Source organism: Asterias amurensis, chromosome 14, assembly GCF_032118995.1.
Source record: "Asterias amurensis chromosome 14, ASM3211899v1".
Taxonomy (NCBI): Eukaryota; Metazoa; Echinodermata; class Asteroidea; order Forcipulatida; family Asteriidae; genus Asterias; species Asterias amurensis.
In genome coordinates, this window is record NC_092661.1 from 1,474,993 (window position 1) to 1,493,396 (window position 18,404).

At 37.8% G+C, this 18,404-nt stretch overlaps 1 protein-coding gene across 1 annotated transcript; it reads right to left on the reverse strand.

Annotated features, from left to right (window-relative positions):
* Positions 1-529: 529 nt before the first annotated feature.
* Positions 530-13,577, reverse strand: LOC139947071 (uncharacterized). The gene is made up of 2 exons (XM_071944905.1): positions 12,912-13,577; positions 530-1,976 (listed from the first exon to the last, which is right to left on the reverse strand). The coding sequence occupies exons 1-2, from the start codon at positions 13,293-13,295 to the stop codon at positions 1,530-1,532; spliced, it is 831 nt and encodes a 276-aa protein (XP_071801006.1). The 5' UTR covers positions 13,296-13,577; the 3' UTR covers positions 530-1,529.
* Between the last annotated feature and the right edge of the window lie 4,827 nt (positions 13,578-18,404).

The following is an 18,404-nucleotide window of genomic DNA, read 5'->3' on the forward strand; positions in this document are numbered from 1 at the left end:
TGCGATACGATGGTTGGTCGTGGTGCTACTACTGCTAAATAGTTGTTGAAAATACCATACTATTTTTTTGTTTGGGTTTTTTACTTTTGAAAATTGAATGTGTACTGGCTTTCAATCTCTGAGATACAATATTATGAAGCTGTAACCATCGTATTTAAAAAGGGATTCAAAGGTCAGATTAGTTGTTGTTGTGCACTCATTTTTCCAAAAGTCCTTAAGAATAATATATGTAGGGGAAAGTTCTCACATGGGGTTTGAGTGGTGCAAAATGTAATTAGCTGTTCCGACCTACCGTCGGAACAGGTATTGTTTTTTTGTTTTGATATTTGAAATATGATGCTACATTCATTGACTATCGTGAATGAAGACGGTTCCACAGGGTCACATTAAAACACACTATATCGTGTAATGTCTATATCTTTTTTTGTACCGATAAAAGAAAATGAAGAATGGAGATCATTGTTGAACTACTAAAACAAAAAAAAACGAAGACAAGTTGTACTTTTACATTTTGAAATTATATCTGGTTTAATATTTTGTTAAAATATGACTTCATTAATATCGTTACCATAGTATTTACACGAACCAATGTGGAAATAGCACATCGAGCTTGCGCAATATCGCTACTGGTGGCAAAATGAGGGGAGCATCGTGCCATAATATTGTTGTGGCGTGACGCGTGCTTTTACCTGGAGCACAAAATGGCGTTTGACAACCAATTGTATCTCTTATTATGCGTGAATGTATAGTTAGCCTATTTTCATAAAGTCCACCCCTTCGTCCTTGTTTTGGAACCGGGGCACAGAGAGATTAGGGTGTAGGAAAGGGATTATCCTTGCAAGGCCGGCCCAAGTTCAGAAGGATCTTTGTGTGCCGATTTAATAGCGATAGCTGCAAGGACCTGTAAGTATAGAGCTATGGATGTTTTGACTTCGCACTGTGTTGCAAGTAATTTAAAAACGTACACAGCCAACCCATTGTACTTTACACCGAAACACGTACAGGCAGGGCTTGACACAATAAAGGAGCACTTAAAGATTGTCTTTAAATCTTTCTGAACTATTAAGTTTTAGAATAACTCGTTATAAGACCCTGATGTCATCCGTCTTCTTCGCTGTCTACCCTTTTCTTTTTCCCTGTCCTTGGTTGACGATCCATTATTCTTGTTGTCAATCTGTTGTCATTTCTTCGGGCAGTGTGCCCAGCCCATCTCCATTTAGCTTGTGTTATTGTCTTTATGATGTCTCTTTCTCACAACCAAATAATGTCAGTCGTAAAACCACAATTCGTGTTTCAAAACTGACGACACACAGTGTGATCCGTCGATACCATCACAATGCATTGACAAGTAGATATCAGTAATTCTTCAAGCGCAGAGTACGCTGTTCGAAACAGTGGTGAGACCACAGTGGTTCTTTTCAGAGCCATCACTCCCACAAAAGAGATGTACACATGGTTGTACCCGCAAGTTTACTATTAATATTGATAGTTTCTTCATATAGATATCATGGGTTTAGGAGGACAACTGTTCACTCAATTATTGCCCGATCCAGCTCCCGTGCCGAAGCACCGACCGAGAACGACATAGTCCGTGTTTTGAGGTATCCATACCCTCCGCACTCAGCGGCACCTCTTCCCCTTCCCCTCCCCATCTTACTCGGGTCCATCAAGGACACAGTCCTGTTCCTAAACTCCGGTAGGTACGACTCCTCCATCAGCCCCATCGAGTCATCCATCTCGTTTAAATCATCATCATCGAAGGATTCTTCTTCGGCGTCCACAGCTAGCCGAGCGACGAGAACTTCAGTGTCCGAGTGGCTGGCCCGGACCAAGGAGTCCGTGGACGCTGCGATGCGTGGGAGCTTTGTCACGGCACCCTTGTTGGCTGCTTTCATGGTGCTCTTAAGTTGGTAGATGACCGACCGGAGTTGGAGGAACTGCCGCATCAGGGATTGATCCTGCTCCTTTAATTTGCCCTGTGTATGGGAGATTTAAAAGAAATCATTGTCAATAAGTTGCTCTAAACAACAATTGTAGTTGTATCAAATGAGACCAAAGGTTCACAGACAGAATTGAGAACTATTTTTTTTATAACCCTTGAGATGGCATATCAGCTGATGAATCCTATACTTATGAAGCCATTTCTCCGAAGTGTTTAATGACATGGGTCTTTAACCATTACCAAACGTGTCCAGTGCCTTTAAACCACCCTCGGCCGAGATTGCACCCCGATCGTCAAATCCAGGATTAAAGTACGAGGAATTTTTTCAAAAGTCCGGGTGGCGTGGCAACCACAGCGGGGACACTGAGGATGTTGCCCCCGTGATAAATCCCTCTATCCTTGGTGGTGAGACTCCTGTTTTTCATCATGTGGAAGATTTAATCCAGAAATCGAGAACAAGACAGCTGCGATTTCAATCTTTCGTTCTGCTTTTACTGACACACAAACACCCCTGCTACAAAAAGGTAGCACTAGAGGAAAATGACGCATAAATGAGCAAGATCTGGGAGGGTCCCTCTTTTTTTATGAAATGTATTTTTGTTTTACTTCTGCCTTTCCCGAGTTATAATTATTGTATTGTCCAAAGAATTAAATAAAAATATTAATACAATAAATAAAGGTTAACTTCTGGTAATAGCCCTTAATAATTAAGCGTTGGTTATGTCAGGCAAAATACCAATTACTTTTTTTTTTCAAAAGTGCATTGCCTTGGGGAGGCAAAGACATTGATATCCTAAAATGGACCATTCCATATTTAAGAGGGGGAGTCCAAGAACTGTATTTGTTTAATGTATTTTTTTATGTAATTGGATAACACTGCGTTTTATTATTTCAAAATGTATTTACGAAAGTGTATCCCGATTCTAATACTCTATTGTTTCACTCGACGCCCCCCCCTCCCTTTTTGTTTTTAAATGGGAACAAACAACTTGTCATATTTATAGTCGCGGCAGATGGCGAAATTCTGCGAGTTCCATTTTAATTCCAGAAGCGACGAAATCTTAGACGGAGGATGAGCCTTACGGTTAACTGATCTGGAGGAAATGAGATTTTAACAAGTTGGGCAAACATGAACATGAAATGTGTTTTTATAAAACAGATGGTTTGAAAAATACCAGGGGCGGTGTATTCGTAATGATTTCAAATTAAAGTGGGGGGGGGGCATCAATAATAGCCACCCCCCATGGCCACTGTTTAGTAATCTGAAAAACAGTTCTTGGTTTTCATTATTTTCTACTGATTCACACAACAACGGAATGAGCCCAGATGTTCACATTTTTATTATTTCATGTAATATAATAATTGATCACACACTTTATGAACACTGTCTGAAACTATTTGTCATCTCGAACAATCTTGTGTAACACCTTTAAACGTCTGTTATTAGCTTATCGTATTAAGATAATTTTAATTTATTACGAAATAAACGACCCTCGTGTGGCACCAACGTAAAATAATTCAATGTTGCACTTATTTTAATTGCATGTGATTTATAGCAAGTTATGACAAGTGGAAAACATTTCGCAATAATTTCCAAGAAAAGTTCCAAATTAACTGTCTAACAACATCTGGTCAAATCGTTGTACAATGATATGTGTTAGCTATACCAACCTTGTTCATTCCTTTAACAAATCTTGTAAATACCACCAACACAGTACAAATTAATTCGATGTTCATTATTGCACTATGAGCTGCAATTACATGTGATTTACGAGGCAATCGAAAAATACACGCAATCATTTCCAAGAAATTTTAAAATTAACCGGCTCAAAACATCTGGTCAAACCGTCATACTAAGGACTTGTAATGTCACAGCATTGCATGTTAAAATTAATTACATCAATAACAAAAATCACTGAGCCATTTATATGAAATAGCTTCGGTTTTATGCATGGTTTTGTTTTTGTGTAGGATGGCAATTCAAGGTTTTGAAAAAAACTAAAAACACTTAAAAACACTTATGTCAAAATGACATAACTTTTACGTCATTTGTGGGAGTTTGCTTTGTTTAAAGGAACACGTTGCCTTGGATCGGTCGAGTTGGTCTTTGAAAAGCGTTCTGTAACCGTTTGTTATAAAATCGGTATGGTTAGAAAGATGTTGTAAAAGTAGAATACAATGACCTACACAAATATGCCTCGAAATTGCGTGGTTTTCGTTTTACCTCGTCGAAAAACACGGTCGGCCATTTATGGGAGTCAAAAATTTGACTCCCATAAATGGCCGACCGTGTTAGTTCGCGACGTAAAATGAAACCGGTGCAATTTTGAGTGATACTTGTGTGGATCATTGTATTCTACTTTTAAAACATCTTTCTAACCATATACATTTCATAACAAACGGTTTCAAACGCTTTTCGTAGACCAACTCGTCCGATCCAAGGCAACGTGTTCCTTTAAATGAGGTTTTCAGTAAACAGTTTTATAATGTGACTAATTTCAGACGGAAACATTTCACAGACAATTTGTTCGCGTTTGAACTCTTCCTTTAACTCTCTAAAGTGGCGGGAATTTACTTGCAGAAGTAATACGATCAGCAAACGCTGATGGCGCTCCCGATGATGTGTTTGTTTGCTAGAGTGGTCCAAGTGGGCTAATGTGATTCTGATAGCATATCAAGGTAGTGGAAGTACCTTTTTATCGCACTGTCTGGCAGAAAGAGTGCTAGAGTTAGCCTAATCAGTGTACTGACCCTGTTTGAGTCTTTTAAGACATGGGGTTTGAGGCATTGCATTGACTCTATTGATCGTGTCAAGGATAGCAGTGTATTTTGTAAAGTGTTATGTCGGTCAACTTGCTTTTCAGCATTTTTGTAAAAATGGGGAATTCAAACAAATTACAATGACTAAAACGCTAATTCTTCAGTAAATAATCGTCCAGAATAACTTCCGTTCAGAATACACCTGTTCTTGGTTAATGAAGCAGAAAATTATTAGAAAATTATTAGAAATAATGTTGTTTATTTATTTATTCATTTATTTTTTTTGAAGTATTGTGTACCTAATCATACCTCATACTATATTGCTTGTTTTAATTTTGACAAAAATGTACGCTATTGTATTATTGTTTTGTATGACAGCATTGAAATAAATGTACTGAATATGAATAAGAAACAAAGGTCATAAAGAGGTCAATTATTGACAGGGGTGAGTGACAGCTTTTAAAGGGTTGGTAAACCTTGATAATGTGTGTAAACTCGTGAACAAGATCATGATAACAGTAAGATGGCTTTACATTGGAGGTAAACGTTTGGCAATCACTTTTAAAACTAAAAGCGGGATCAAAACTTTCTTGGCTAGAAGTATGGCAGCTTTAGATAGTATAGTATTTTGGGCGATATTTCACTTCGAAGTAATGTGGTTATAAGGAAAAAGTACAAAGAAGATTTTATCCCTTACATTTGAATTGAGAAACGTTACTGTCAGATATGCTTCTCGATTGTGTATTCCATTTACAAGTTAATAATGGAATACACAATCGAGAAGCATAACTGACAGTAATATTCTTCCTACGTGGATATAACTGAGCCACTCCGGAGTCTAATTTTCTAAATTGATATGATATCGGATTAAAACAATCGAACGATTAAAAAAAAGAAAAAAAAAAAAAAAAAAAAAACGTATTCGTTCCCTGTAAAGGGTCATGCCATAACTTTGAAAAATGCCATAACTTTGAAAAATGCCATAACTTTGAAAAATGTTCACGAAACAAAATGACAAGAGAGTGTTATAACAAGTTAAGTAACAACGAGCCCTGAATTTTGAATACATAAATAAAAGCTTGTTTTTTAACACAACAATTCAAAACAGTGCATATAGGCCTAAAAAGAGAGAAATAGTCAGTTCGATAGAACGAACAACCAAATAAAACAACAATGACAGTTGTATTTTTTCAAAAGGTAAAAACTAACTCTTATAAATTGTGCACCTTCTCTTTAAGATCAAATTCGCTGCCAAGATCTTTAGAAATCATGATTTCGTGAAAAGGTCAGCACAATTTAGCCTCGGGCTCCAGTGTTTATTGAAATAGAAAAATATGTTGCTGTTTAAGAAAACAGCGGCAGCCCGTTCCAAATCAAATAAAAGTATACTCGAATGATTGCAAATGACAGTATATTCCTGACCAGGTGCCTAGTACATCTACATAGCATTATTGAGCACTAGGCACGGGTTACCAGACATGTGTTTGCATGGATGCGACTAGTGACATGTCTAATTTTGATAAACCATATTAAATTTGTAAATCATTTCTGTAAAAAAGGGTCCAGCCCAGACTACTCATTGTCAGAATATTCCTTTGCTCGGAGGTATTTTGTTTATTTTCTGGTTGTGTTTTAATCTTTTCTTTGCCCGATGGACATGTCCTGGCATGCACTGTGTTCATGACACATTCGAAACCCACGGTGATTTTCATTTCATGACTGTTGGAAGAAGAATCTTTAAAGTGGGGTGTTTCGGGCTACACACCCATAACTTCCCATCAAATATTTTAGTCTGAAATTCTTGTTTTTTCGCGAGTCCGAAATACTGCGTTTAGAATGGTGATTGGGGTTTTCATGCCCTTTCTTTTGATTTCGATGACCAATCGATCTTAAACTTTCACAGATGTGCTATAATTTTATCTATCATTCTGGTTCACACAAAGTGCACGTAATACATTTTGAAAATTATCAGTGTTTAGTTTTTCATTTTATCAGTTTTTTAAAAAGGGTAAAGTCTAGTCATTGAGTATCCACTTTATACTTTAAAAGATAACTTCTTCTAGAACATACCCAATACTTAAAAAAAAAACGGTGGACGTGACAATGTTAACGTCATCAGTGGCGCAGACTATGGTCGTTTTCGAAATCATGGCTTGGGCTTGAGCAGCAGTTTGGGCTCCGTATGGAAAGCACACGTTTTCAAAATAACTGACGGGGCCTTACCCGATCCCAACCGTAGTTTCGAAAACGGACTATGATATGTACGTGTGAGTACACCACGTTCCACAACTTGAGATTGTGTTGTTTTATCAGGCACGTATTTACATTATCAGCTTGATAATTCGCCCTGGACGAAATTCAGACGCCTGGGAAAGATTTTAGGGACACGATAGAGTCCCGGTTACCAAAAGGGTAAAACATCATCAAAAAAGGACCCAAACTCACGTAGCCGCTTAAAGGCAGTGGACACTATTGGTAATTACTAAAAATAATTATCAGCATAAAACCTCACTTGGTAACGAGTAATGGGGAGAGTTTGATAGTATAAAACATTGTGAGAAACGGCTCCCTCTGAAGTGACGTAGTTTTCGAGAAAGAAGTCATTTTCCACGAATTTGATTTCGAGACCTCAAGTTTAGAATTTGAGGTCTCGAAATCAAGCATCTAAAAGCACACAACTTCGTGTGACAATGGTGTTTTTTCTTTCATAATCTCGCAACTTCGACGACCAATCGAGCTCAAATTTTCACAGGTTTGTTATTTTATGCATATGTTGATATACAACAATTGAGAAGACAGGGCTTTGACAATTACCAATTGTGTCCACTGTCTTTAAAAGGTCTGTAAACATTTGAAAATTAATTGTAATAAAAACTTACATGCTAAGAAGTACAGCATCTTTGGATAGAATGCATTTTGAGAAACATGTTTCACTTCGAAGTAAAGGCCTATACTTGTGGAAAAAGATACCATGCACTCGTTATCCCCAAAACAATTAGTATTAAGAAGCGTTACCGCGGTAACGCTTTTCATATTGTTTACAAAAACGCAAATACCTTTTGAAATGAAATATCAATATGTTAATTTCTATAATGGATTACAAAAATCAAAGGCTCTAAATGTCAAAGATACATTAATTTTCCCTTCAATGATGGCTTTGATGGCTTAAAAATACTTTACGATATTCCATTTTACGCATACGTAGAAAGCAAAAACAAATCAGGAAATTGAACAGATAATTGAAATGTGTTATTCCTTTCGAAATTGTTGTTATCTCTCTCTCTCTCTCTCAAAAATAAATAAATAAATAAACACTGCAATAAAAGCCCACTCACTTTTAAAGGGCAATTATTTGGCTGAGTTTTGTGGTCGTCTGGCAAACGGACCAGTATACACAACGAGTAAATCCCCGCCTCGGGGCTGGTGGGTTTAAGGCGTTGCATGGGCAGGTCGGGGTCTCGCCTCTTAAAGGCATTTGGTTAAAATTTTTAAAGTCCAGTATTCTCACTTTGTGAAATAACAAACCTATGAAAAATTTGACTCCTTATTGGTGATCGAAGTTGCAAAAGAGTATTGGAAGAAAAAACACCCTTGTTGCACACTACTTTGTGCTTTCAGATGCATAAAAGGCTTCCATTGAGCGAGAAATTACATCTCAAAAACTATATAACTTTAGAGGGAGCCGTTTCTCACAGTGTTTTATACTATCAACAGCTCTCAATTGCTTGTACAATGTACAAGCTAAGAATGATTTTGAGTAATAACGTATAGTGTCCAGTGTCTTTAAGACGTTGCAGGGCTGGCCAGGTCTCGAACCTTAAGTGGATTGGTTGTATGGAAACGACTTGCACTAACTTAATTTCCCGCCACTGCTGGCTGATCAAAATAAGAAAGTCGAGGCAGACGCTTTTTATTTGTGGGAAAAATGGTACGCGGCGAGATGCAGTGACCTTTTGGAAAAATTTCTGACTGAAGACTCAAAATAAAAGGACTGGTTTGTTTGCTTTCTTCTCTACAAACAGTAGTTCATTCCGTTACATATGTTTCATGTTATTTGTTCACACAGAGACTGTATAAGTGGCTTCGTTGTGAAGAGTTTCGAAGGGAGTACAGATTTGGATTCAGTCTTTAAAGTAATGGACAATTCAAAATGATGGTTAGAAGCAGCTTTCATTAGCATAAAGCATTTTAAGAAACATTTTACTTTAAAGTAATAATGTACAATATTTATATGTTTTTTATGTCTGCGTTTGAAACTGGGAAGCGTTACAGCAGTAACGCTAGTAAGATTGTGGTATCCTATGATTATTATTCTCTGTGCATGAACAAAATAACCATAACCATAACCATGCCGTAACCATAACCTTATTTAAACATCCAGATTCGGACTCGCACATAATTTTTGTTGTTTTACTGTAACAAATTAACAACTACTATACAGCAATTAAAGCAAACACTTTGACAGATTATGTTTTCACCGTGACCATGGGTTATGCGCAATGCGAACAATGTTAACATCTTCAATGTTGCCACAGTTATCTCCCTTTACCTCTATTTATGATAACATCATCTCTCTCATATGGCAATGTTGTTAAAACTGACTACTGATTACAAAAAGTCTCGTTTTGCAATTACAGTTTATTGCACATTTCACTTTGGCGGTGCCTATGGCATGTTTGCATGAATTCATCTGTGACACATTTAAAGCTGTCACTGGTGCGAGTGTTTTGTGTAATAAATACCACCCTATAGCAGCTGGTAACCGTTGCAGCTGCATCAAGCACGCGGGCAATTATGCAAATTCGATTGATGATTGGCTAAACTTAATAAATTTGTGTTATGTACTTTTATATCAGGTTACATTGTATGTGTGATTTTCACAGCCACTTTTTTTAGTGGCAAGTTGTAATCCTATAAAACGCGAGCCTAAAGTGGTAATTTTCAAATTTCATTTTCAATTTTCAATCACCGAGGAAAAGTTTTCTGATGACTTCCATAAATGGCACTTTATGGATACTTGTAAAAAACATTGTTCATAAAGGGTTGTTGCAATCATTATTTTTATTTTATTTTTTTATTTTACATTTTCATGAGGTCCAGTGTTTCAAGCAGAGGGAAAACCCCGCGAACTTCCTTTTTTGATTGTGAAATTTGGGCTATATCCTGCCCCTGGCAAAGGGCACGCGTGTAAAGTACAATGACTGTGTAAACAGTTCCAGTGACTTCTGTGTGTGTAGATGGTTTAAAGGCACTGGACACCTTTGGAACTGTAACAAACCAGTATTTACACTTGGTGTATCTCAAAATACCATCAAAACAAATCTGTTAAAATTTTGACTCAATTGGTCATCGAAATTGCAAGAGAATAATGAAGGGGAAAAAAACCCTTTATTGCATTGCTTTCAGATTTATAATAAAAGGCTTCAGCGGATCTAGAAGTCGTTTACTGTTTGAGAAATTACCCCTTCCTCAAAAACTACGTTACTTCAGAGGGAGCCGTTTCTCACGATGTATTATACTATCAACAGCACTGGACACTATTGGTAATTACTAAAAAATAACTGTTCGAGACCCCAAAATTAGATTTTGAGGTGCAGAATTCTTTCATTATTATCTCGCAACTTCGACGACCAATTAGTTCAAATTTTTACGGTTTTTTTTTTTTTGCCTAATTATTATGTTGAGACACACTTGTTAGAAGACTGGTCTTTGACAATTACCAAAGGTGTCCAGTGTCTTTCAGAGTGCTTACAAAACTTACACCAACCCTCTAACAGAGGGCCATGCCGTATAGACCCTCATCGATACACTACACATAATGGGATTTTGATGACTAAACCCCGGGTACGTTAAAGTAGTCCAAGTCTAAACTAGCATAATTATATTTCCTGAAGTGTGACTACATTATCAAAACAACCCCGACTCACAACAAAAGTTATTGCTGCAGAGGAAAGATTGTTAGTGCATTATTTAGACGGTTCTGTTGACTTTTCTCGCCATTGTGTGTGGGTGAGTTTTAGGTTACGGAGAATAAAATCAATTGTTATGTGTGGGGGCATTGCCACTTGTGACCCCTAGTCACACAATCAAATTTCGAAGACCTTTAGTTGTACGTCTACTTTTAGTCTCTTAAAAGTCACGATTCTACTGTATATTTTTACTTTGAATGAAAACGCGATTAGTTACAAGGTTTTGAGGGTAATATTCTCAACTTCGTTTTATGACAGTGTTTAGGCCACATAAAAAACATTGTTGATCGTCCCCGCCCGACCGTTCAAAACCCCCCGACCCCATTTTGTTTTTCTTCATAAAAAACAACCTTTTCAGCTGATATTCTTTTCAAAATGTACAGGTTTGAAAAGAAGTTTAAAGAAGGTTTTTATTCATGTTGGCAAAGCAAGAACAATTCTTCAAATATTTACTTGGGCTACACTGTGCTTAGTTGTTTGAAAAAGTTTACAGAAAATGTCATCTAGGAGTTAAATTTGTTTGACAAAACTATTGAAAACATAAAAATAAAAAAAAAGCTTTAAAGTGATTGTGATGATTTCTTTATTCTTGATTTTATATTTTGGCATGTCAACAAAATCTAAAAAAACAAACTTTATTTTATTTGATGTGGCCTTATTTCCACTTCATTCTAACGCACAACATAAGTAGCACAATGAACAGTGCCCAGCAGGTCTGCTTAAGCTGAAATATTCCCTAAAATTGCTAAGCAGAAATTAGGATTATACATGTACAGGTTTTCCCTGTGTGCACTAAAAAAGATTCAAATTTGATACTTTTGTAACATTAGTATGTAAAGCTAAAATGTGCTAGTCTGGACTTGGACTACTCTAACATAGCTCTATGACATTTGGGCCGGGCTAATTTCCCCCTCTGCCCTCGATTTAGATCCAACGGATAAACTGATCCTGGCAACAAGACTCACATGACCGGAACACCAAAATTAAACAAAGTTGATTGACCTTTACGATTGCCTCAAGTTTCGTCTGAATACCTGACACTTAAAGGCAGTGGACACTATCGGTAATTGTCAAAGACTAGCCTTCATAAAATAACCAACCTGTGAAAATTTGAGCTCAATCGGCCGTCGAAGTTGCGAGATAATAATGAAAGAAAAGAAAACACCCTTGTCACACGAAGTTGTGTGCTTTCAGATGCTTGATTTCGAGACCTCAAATTCTAAACTTGAGGTCTCGAAATCAAATTCGTGGAAAATTACCTATTTCTCGTCACTTCAGAGGGAGCCGTTTCTCACAATGTTTTATACCATCAACCTCTCCACATTACTCGCCACCAAGAAAGGTTTTATTCCAATAATTATTTTGAGTAATTACCAATAGTGTCCACTGCCTTTAAAGGCACTGGACACTAATAGTTACTCAAGTTACTCAATTAGTAATTACTACCAAAATCTCTCCTCTGCTCGTTACCAAGTAGAACTTTATGCTAACAATATTATTATCTTGAGTAATTACCACTAGTGTCCCGGCTGCCAGTGTAGTTGCAGGTTTGCAACGTTTTACTTACTGGCCAAATTAAGGATTTCCTGTCGCTTTCCCGATCAGGAGTCTGCAGGGGTCAAATGTCAACCTCTAAATTATTGGTTCCAGAGCGATTCTGTGTATTGTGTAATATAAACCATGCCTTAAGGCAATTTACCTTTCCTTATTGTGTTAGATTTGGCTCAATATTTGGATAAAGAATGAAAATGATTAGAGTTGACGGTGGGGCGGGCTATGTGGCAGTTTATAAATGAATTTATCCTCTCTCAAATTCTTGAATAGATTCGAGGTATGTCCATTAAAACCGCAATAAAGATGTTCTTTTTACCAATTCCAAATGAATCCAAAATGGAGAACAAGCTCACAATTTTGTACATTCCTTACCTATTAATTTATCTTGTTATAACAATGGTTTGGCCTGGTTTTGGGTCACATCATAGTGAGAATGGAAAACAGTGTAGTTCAAAAATTAATTCTTACATGAAATAGCAATCGGGTGTTACTTGAAATGATGGGGAAATATCATAATAATAATTGCTATTTTAGCACCTTCGACCTTGAACGCTAAAGAGTTAAAAGATTTGCAGGAGTAGACTTTAAACAGTCGTGAAGCCCAATTATTGTTCTGAACCACCTATGCAAGACTGACCAACAAATCTGACAAAATTAATAATTTCGAAAATATTTTTGCAACTTACGATTTCCTCCTTCAGCCATTTAATATTCTGTTCCATTTTTGCTTCCCGCTCTCTTCTGTCCGTCCTCCACCGTTGAAATTGCACTGGCTCACGGCTCATGTCTTGGTCTCGGTCGCATGTTCTCTGCTCCTTGCCGTAGAAACTACTGCCGGCCGGGCCGACCACCGGCGGAGCACGTCGAGTCGGCTTCTCGCAAGTCGAGTGCACGGTCGGGGACGAGTCACTGGTGTGATTTATGCTAATTGTTAACTCGGCTAGGAATCGCACACCGCGCACACGTCTGGTGGTGTCAGAATCGGTGCCCAGTTCAACACCAACGTCCGTCAGAGTGGAATCCTTGAAAGTTGTTTCTTCTGATGAGTCGCAGTTGACATAGTCGCCCATGATTCATGTGTCCATATAAATAAATGGACCTATTTCAAATACATAAATTTTGAGTGTTCACTAGATATGAATTCACAGCACTATTAGTTCATAATCCTCAGAGTGCTGTAGGTTTTCATAATGGCTGACTCCTTCTCGACGGTGTAAGTTCTAACAAGAAATCCTGTTTTAGAGGAAGTACCTAGTACTCGTGCCAAATTCATCTTTTGGTGAAAATACTATTGAAAGTGAAGGAAGTCTGTTTAACTCGCATCCTGTAAACGGATATCCAACTTGCACAGGTTGAGTTTATGCATTGAGTGTATGTAAAGTTGTATTGCAAACGACTGATGTGTACTGTCTGCAAAGTTGTCAAAAGAGGGCCTCACACACTCCTCAAAATGCACAGCGTTTTGTATTATATTTCACCAGAATTATACGGCTAAATGTAATAAGATTTGTCGGCCCACAGTAAAGAGTGTGTGTTGTGTCTTTGTGCTGCTTAGCGAGTTAATGAAGTTTGAATGTGCCTTTAATTTCATGTCAATATTGTGAAACTCTGTATAATAAAAATAATTCTTCAGTTGGCCTTTTATCTTGCTGTAGAAGGCAATTATAGGCACACTGCAAAAACTTGTGGGAAAACTATTTCTGGAACCCTATTAATAAAAAGCAACAGCTGTACAATGTGTTAAAATGCTGACAACTGTGCATGGTTTTCGCTAACTTTTCCTGGCTCACATATTGCGGGTTAAGCCTTAATTTTCGAAAAGATTTTTTTTTATAGTTCGTGATAGGCCTATAATAATAGTTGATCGCACAAAACATGAACACTGACACTGTCTGCGACTTTTTTTCACTCAGCTCTATATTTAGCATCAACCGTATGTATGAGTTTTTCAATGACATTCGAAATTGTGTGTAAACACACAGTGTTCAAATCTTAGAAAGTGTAATTCAATCTTTTCCCTATAAGTCCTTTGACCCATAGAGTCAGGGGAAAATGTTGATTCAAGACACGGGGAGTTGGCCGTCCCAGCGAGCGGGCCTTTCGCAAGAGTGACTCATTTTATGTAAGGGTATAGACTCAATTTAGGTGTTTTTGTTGTGCGGTAACGTTGTTATTAGTAAGGTAGTCTAAGGCACCCTGTCGAGACTTCAAAGCTTTGCTCATACTTTGAAAATATCACCGGATACTGTAGGGTGTGGTTTAGATTGACCACCTTGCTTTATTCTTAGATGTTAAAGGCATGTTTGATTTCGCTTTTGGTTTCATTTCGGTTTCAAGTTTTACGCTGCCATAAATGCCACGCCTGATACTTCATGGAGCAACGAATGCGATTTGCTTACATGACCCCTTGCCTTTGCCTTGCTGCCCTTGAAATGCTACAGTAGAAAGTTACAATGTCCTCACAGGGTTTCGATTTCACTTTGGTTTCATGTTGGTACTTTTTATGCAGGCATTCAACGCTCAGGCCTGATTACTTCACGAGACAACGAAAACGATTGCCTACACGCCCTGGTCATTGCCTTGGTGCCCTTGGTATAGAGTAGAAGTTTACAATTCCCTAACCCCTTAGAGGAAGAAATGCCTTTTATGCCTGTGCCCTTTCAAAAACGAAGCATAAAACAGGCCCGCACCATTCACGTGTGGAATCAGTTGTTTAATATTTCGGTGCGCGCGATCAAAAAATAGACGTGTGAAATCTTATTTTCTCATTATTCTTCACGTTAAAGAAGAACTATAAACAAAGCATACAGTCAATAATACACGTTATTTCACACTAGAAGATTGTCTTCAAAAAAGACTTGGAAGTGTACCTTTATATTTCTCACTATTCTTCAAATCTAAATCTTCTTCCGCTATAATTAGGTTTTGCAAGAGCACACAGAACGGAACTTCTCTCCAGAGATATGCAGCAAGCAAAGAGCCCGCTTAATTATTCCTCCAACTTCCCCAAGGGTAGATCCCAACGTCAACGACACGCTGACAATACACGAGGAGAATCTTCAATAAAGAACCTGTCAGCTTTGACGAAGAATGGCTGAAGAAGGGTTTGCAGAAAGAAGGGTTTGCAGGAAGAAGGGTTTGCAGGAAGAAGCTTAGCAGCGCTGTCTGTCAAGAAAGCTGCCAGTAGGGACCTCCAATCCAGAGATTTAATTAATAAGAGTTGGAGAAAAATAACTTTAACAACTTAAAGGTAAAACTCTCTTAAAGTTTAATAGATTGATATTCACTCTGATCAATTGACACTATGTAACGACTGCATGTGAATCCAACATTTGTCCACATTTTAAAAAAACTGTCAAGACCCCACCTACCTCCAAACAAGTATAAACGGTCGCGCACAAAATCCGTGAGAACAATATTTGTTGTTGCATCACCCATAGAGGGTTCCTTGCTCTATGCATCACCCACTGAAGGTTTTTTCAGGTTTGAAAACTAGAGTTTGAAATGTACAAGTCCCCCCTAAAACAGTGATTAAGTACCCAAATTTGACGGAAATGCTTTCTGTATGTAAGAAGTGGGAGGAAAGAACGCTGTCAAGGTAGCTAATTTTAAAAACACAACCGTGCGCTTTCATCACTCTGTATCTTCGGTCTGATTTGGATTGGAATTTTTAAGAAAACCACTTTCTTGTAACATGGCTTGTAACATCTTTCAGAAAGGCGCACCTGCATGGGGCTTCTAGATCCCTTTCTTGGTAATGTAAAGTGGTTGTCTTAATGATCGGGTGTCATCCCCGCAGGAGATTTGGCGCATTAGTCCAGAAAACGCCTTCTGTAGATCCCGGTGTTGAGTTAAACATTACTGGTTACAGGGAAATCTGTCTGCCGGAGATTATGTCCCCCATGGGAAATTAGCATGGGCTTTGGGTGGATGAGTCAAAGAAGGGCGCCCTCTTTCGAATCGTCTTTCGGAAGAAGTTTGTAAGGGGGATGGAGGTGTGGGGGGATAAGTGTAGCCAAATGAAAGCTTTAACGTCGTGTATTAGGGTCAGGTTTTGACACCTTGTTTTTTGTAATAATACAAAACAAAATGAATCAAAATTAACATCACAATGATGTTTTTAAATGACACCAAAGTATTTGTGCTGTTGTTAATTTGGCTCTTGATTGTCTGATGTGACAACACTGACATAGGGCACAAGGACTACAACCCAGTTTTTGCAGCGTAATGCTTAAAGGCAGTGGACACTATTGGTAATTCCTCAAAATAATTATTAGCTTAAAACCTTACTTGGTAATGAGTAATGACGAGAGGTTGATGGTATAAAACATTGTGAGAAACGGCACCCTCTGAAGTGCCATAGTTTTTGAGAAAGAAGTAATTTTCCACGAATTTGATTTCGAGACCTCAGATTTAGAACTTGAGGTCTCAAAATCAACCATCTAAACGCACACAACTTCGTGTGACAATGATGTTTTTTTCTTTCATTATTATCTCGCAAGTTCGATGACAGATTGAGCTCAAATTTTCACAGGTTTGTTATTTGATGCATATGTTGAGATACACCAACTGTGAAGGTTCTAATTACCAATAGTGTCCACTGCCTTTAAGGCTGTGCTAACATTGCACTGTTAATGTGCATAATTATTTTTATGTGCGATAATTACCTTTTACACTTTGTTTGAAGTCTCCCTGTGACCCGTTTTTGTTGTTGAATGTTTTGTCTCCTCATAATCGACGTGCTTGAAGTATAGTAGAAGAAGCACAACGGGGATTCGGCGCAAGCGGGTGAAATGGCGCCCTCTTGTGGACGAACCTTTGCTCTCGAGTTAGGGCGAGTAGATGCGGACAAAACTGCCATCTCAGACTTGAAATCAAGTCTAAAAGTATACACTGTAAACACATTTTGTTGTTGAAGTGTTTACTCTAACATAACATGTGGATAGGACCTTGAAACAATGCCGACCTTCAATTTTCCACGTGACTGGTGTGGAAATTTCTCAACGAATGTGGGAAGTTCCCGTATTATTGAAATGCGAAGGTCAAAATTGTTGTTACTATTATTGCACATTTACGTTTGGTACGCTTAAAAAAATACAACAGCATGCTTTTTTTATGCAATATGCCTATGGGTAATTTCTTTCACCGTTTCAAACGGAAATATTTATGGTGAATATACCTTTATATAAGTGTGTTTTAGCCTTACACAATTTTTAACGTAAATTTCTACGAACTGTGACGAAACTCCGGATCTAACCTTGGTAATGACGGGGGGGGGGGGGGGGGGGGATATCCTTGTCGCCCGGACCTTAGTGTCCTTTGAAAAAAAATCAAGCCAATACTCAGCTTTGTCCCAGTGTTCCTGTGGGGGAGAGGGTGATTCGACAACTCATGAAGTGAATACAAATTTGAACAATAATTATAAGAAAAGGAACACTCTAAAATATATCAGTCAAAACATGGAGAATGAAATGTTTCTTCTTCGATCCTATAATTTTTAGTCATACGATCGAGACATGATTTTGACTAAATATTTTCAACAGATTTTCCTTAAAATCCCTTCAAAGAATTTTGTTGTTTATGCATGTCTCCAGTCACACAATTGCTGAAACTATTTTAATATTTTTATCCACTTTCTTGTCCCCCACTGTGATTTTTATTTTAACCGTGAATAACATTCATTTTGTTGTGATACTCTGCCACGCCATAACCACTGATGGTGGTTTCTAATTAATGTTTTTCTTCCCCATGGTTATAGAATAGTACAGCCTTATGTTATTGTCACCATTCCATGTTGTCACCCACTATAGGCTTGGTTCCAAGTCTGTGATTTTGACTTTTAGTCTACCCTATTGGCATTTGCCTGCGAGATAGGGAGCGGGTGCTTTTTTCTTGGCTGATGCAGAGAAACCGCAATCTCAGCCTTGATATCAAGTCTATCACCACATTGAACAAAATGACACTATGAGGGGCCGTTTATGACTAAATGAGCAAACCCATATATATAGGAGCAAAACCATATATATAGGAGCAAACCCATATATAAGAGCAAACCCATATATATTAGAGCAAACCCATATATATAGGAGCAAAACCATATATATAGGAGCAAAACCATATTATAGGAGCAAAACCATATAAATAGGAGCAAACCAGTAAAACCATATATATAAGAGCAA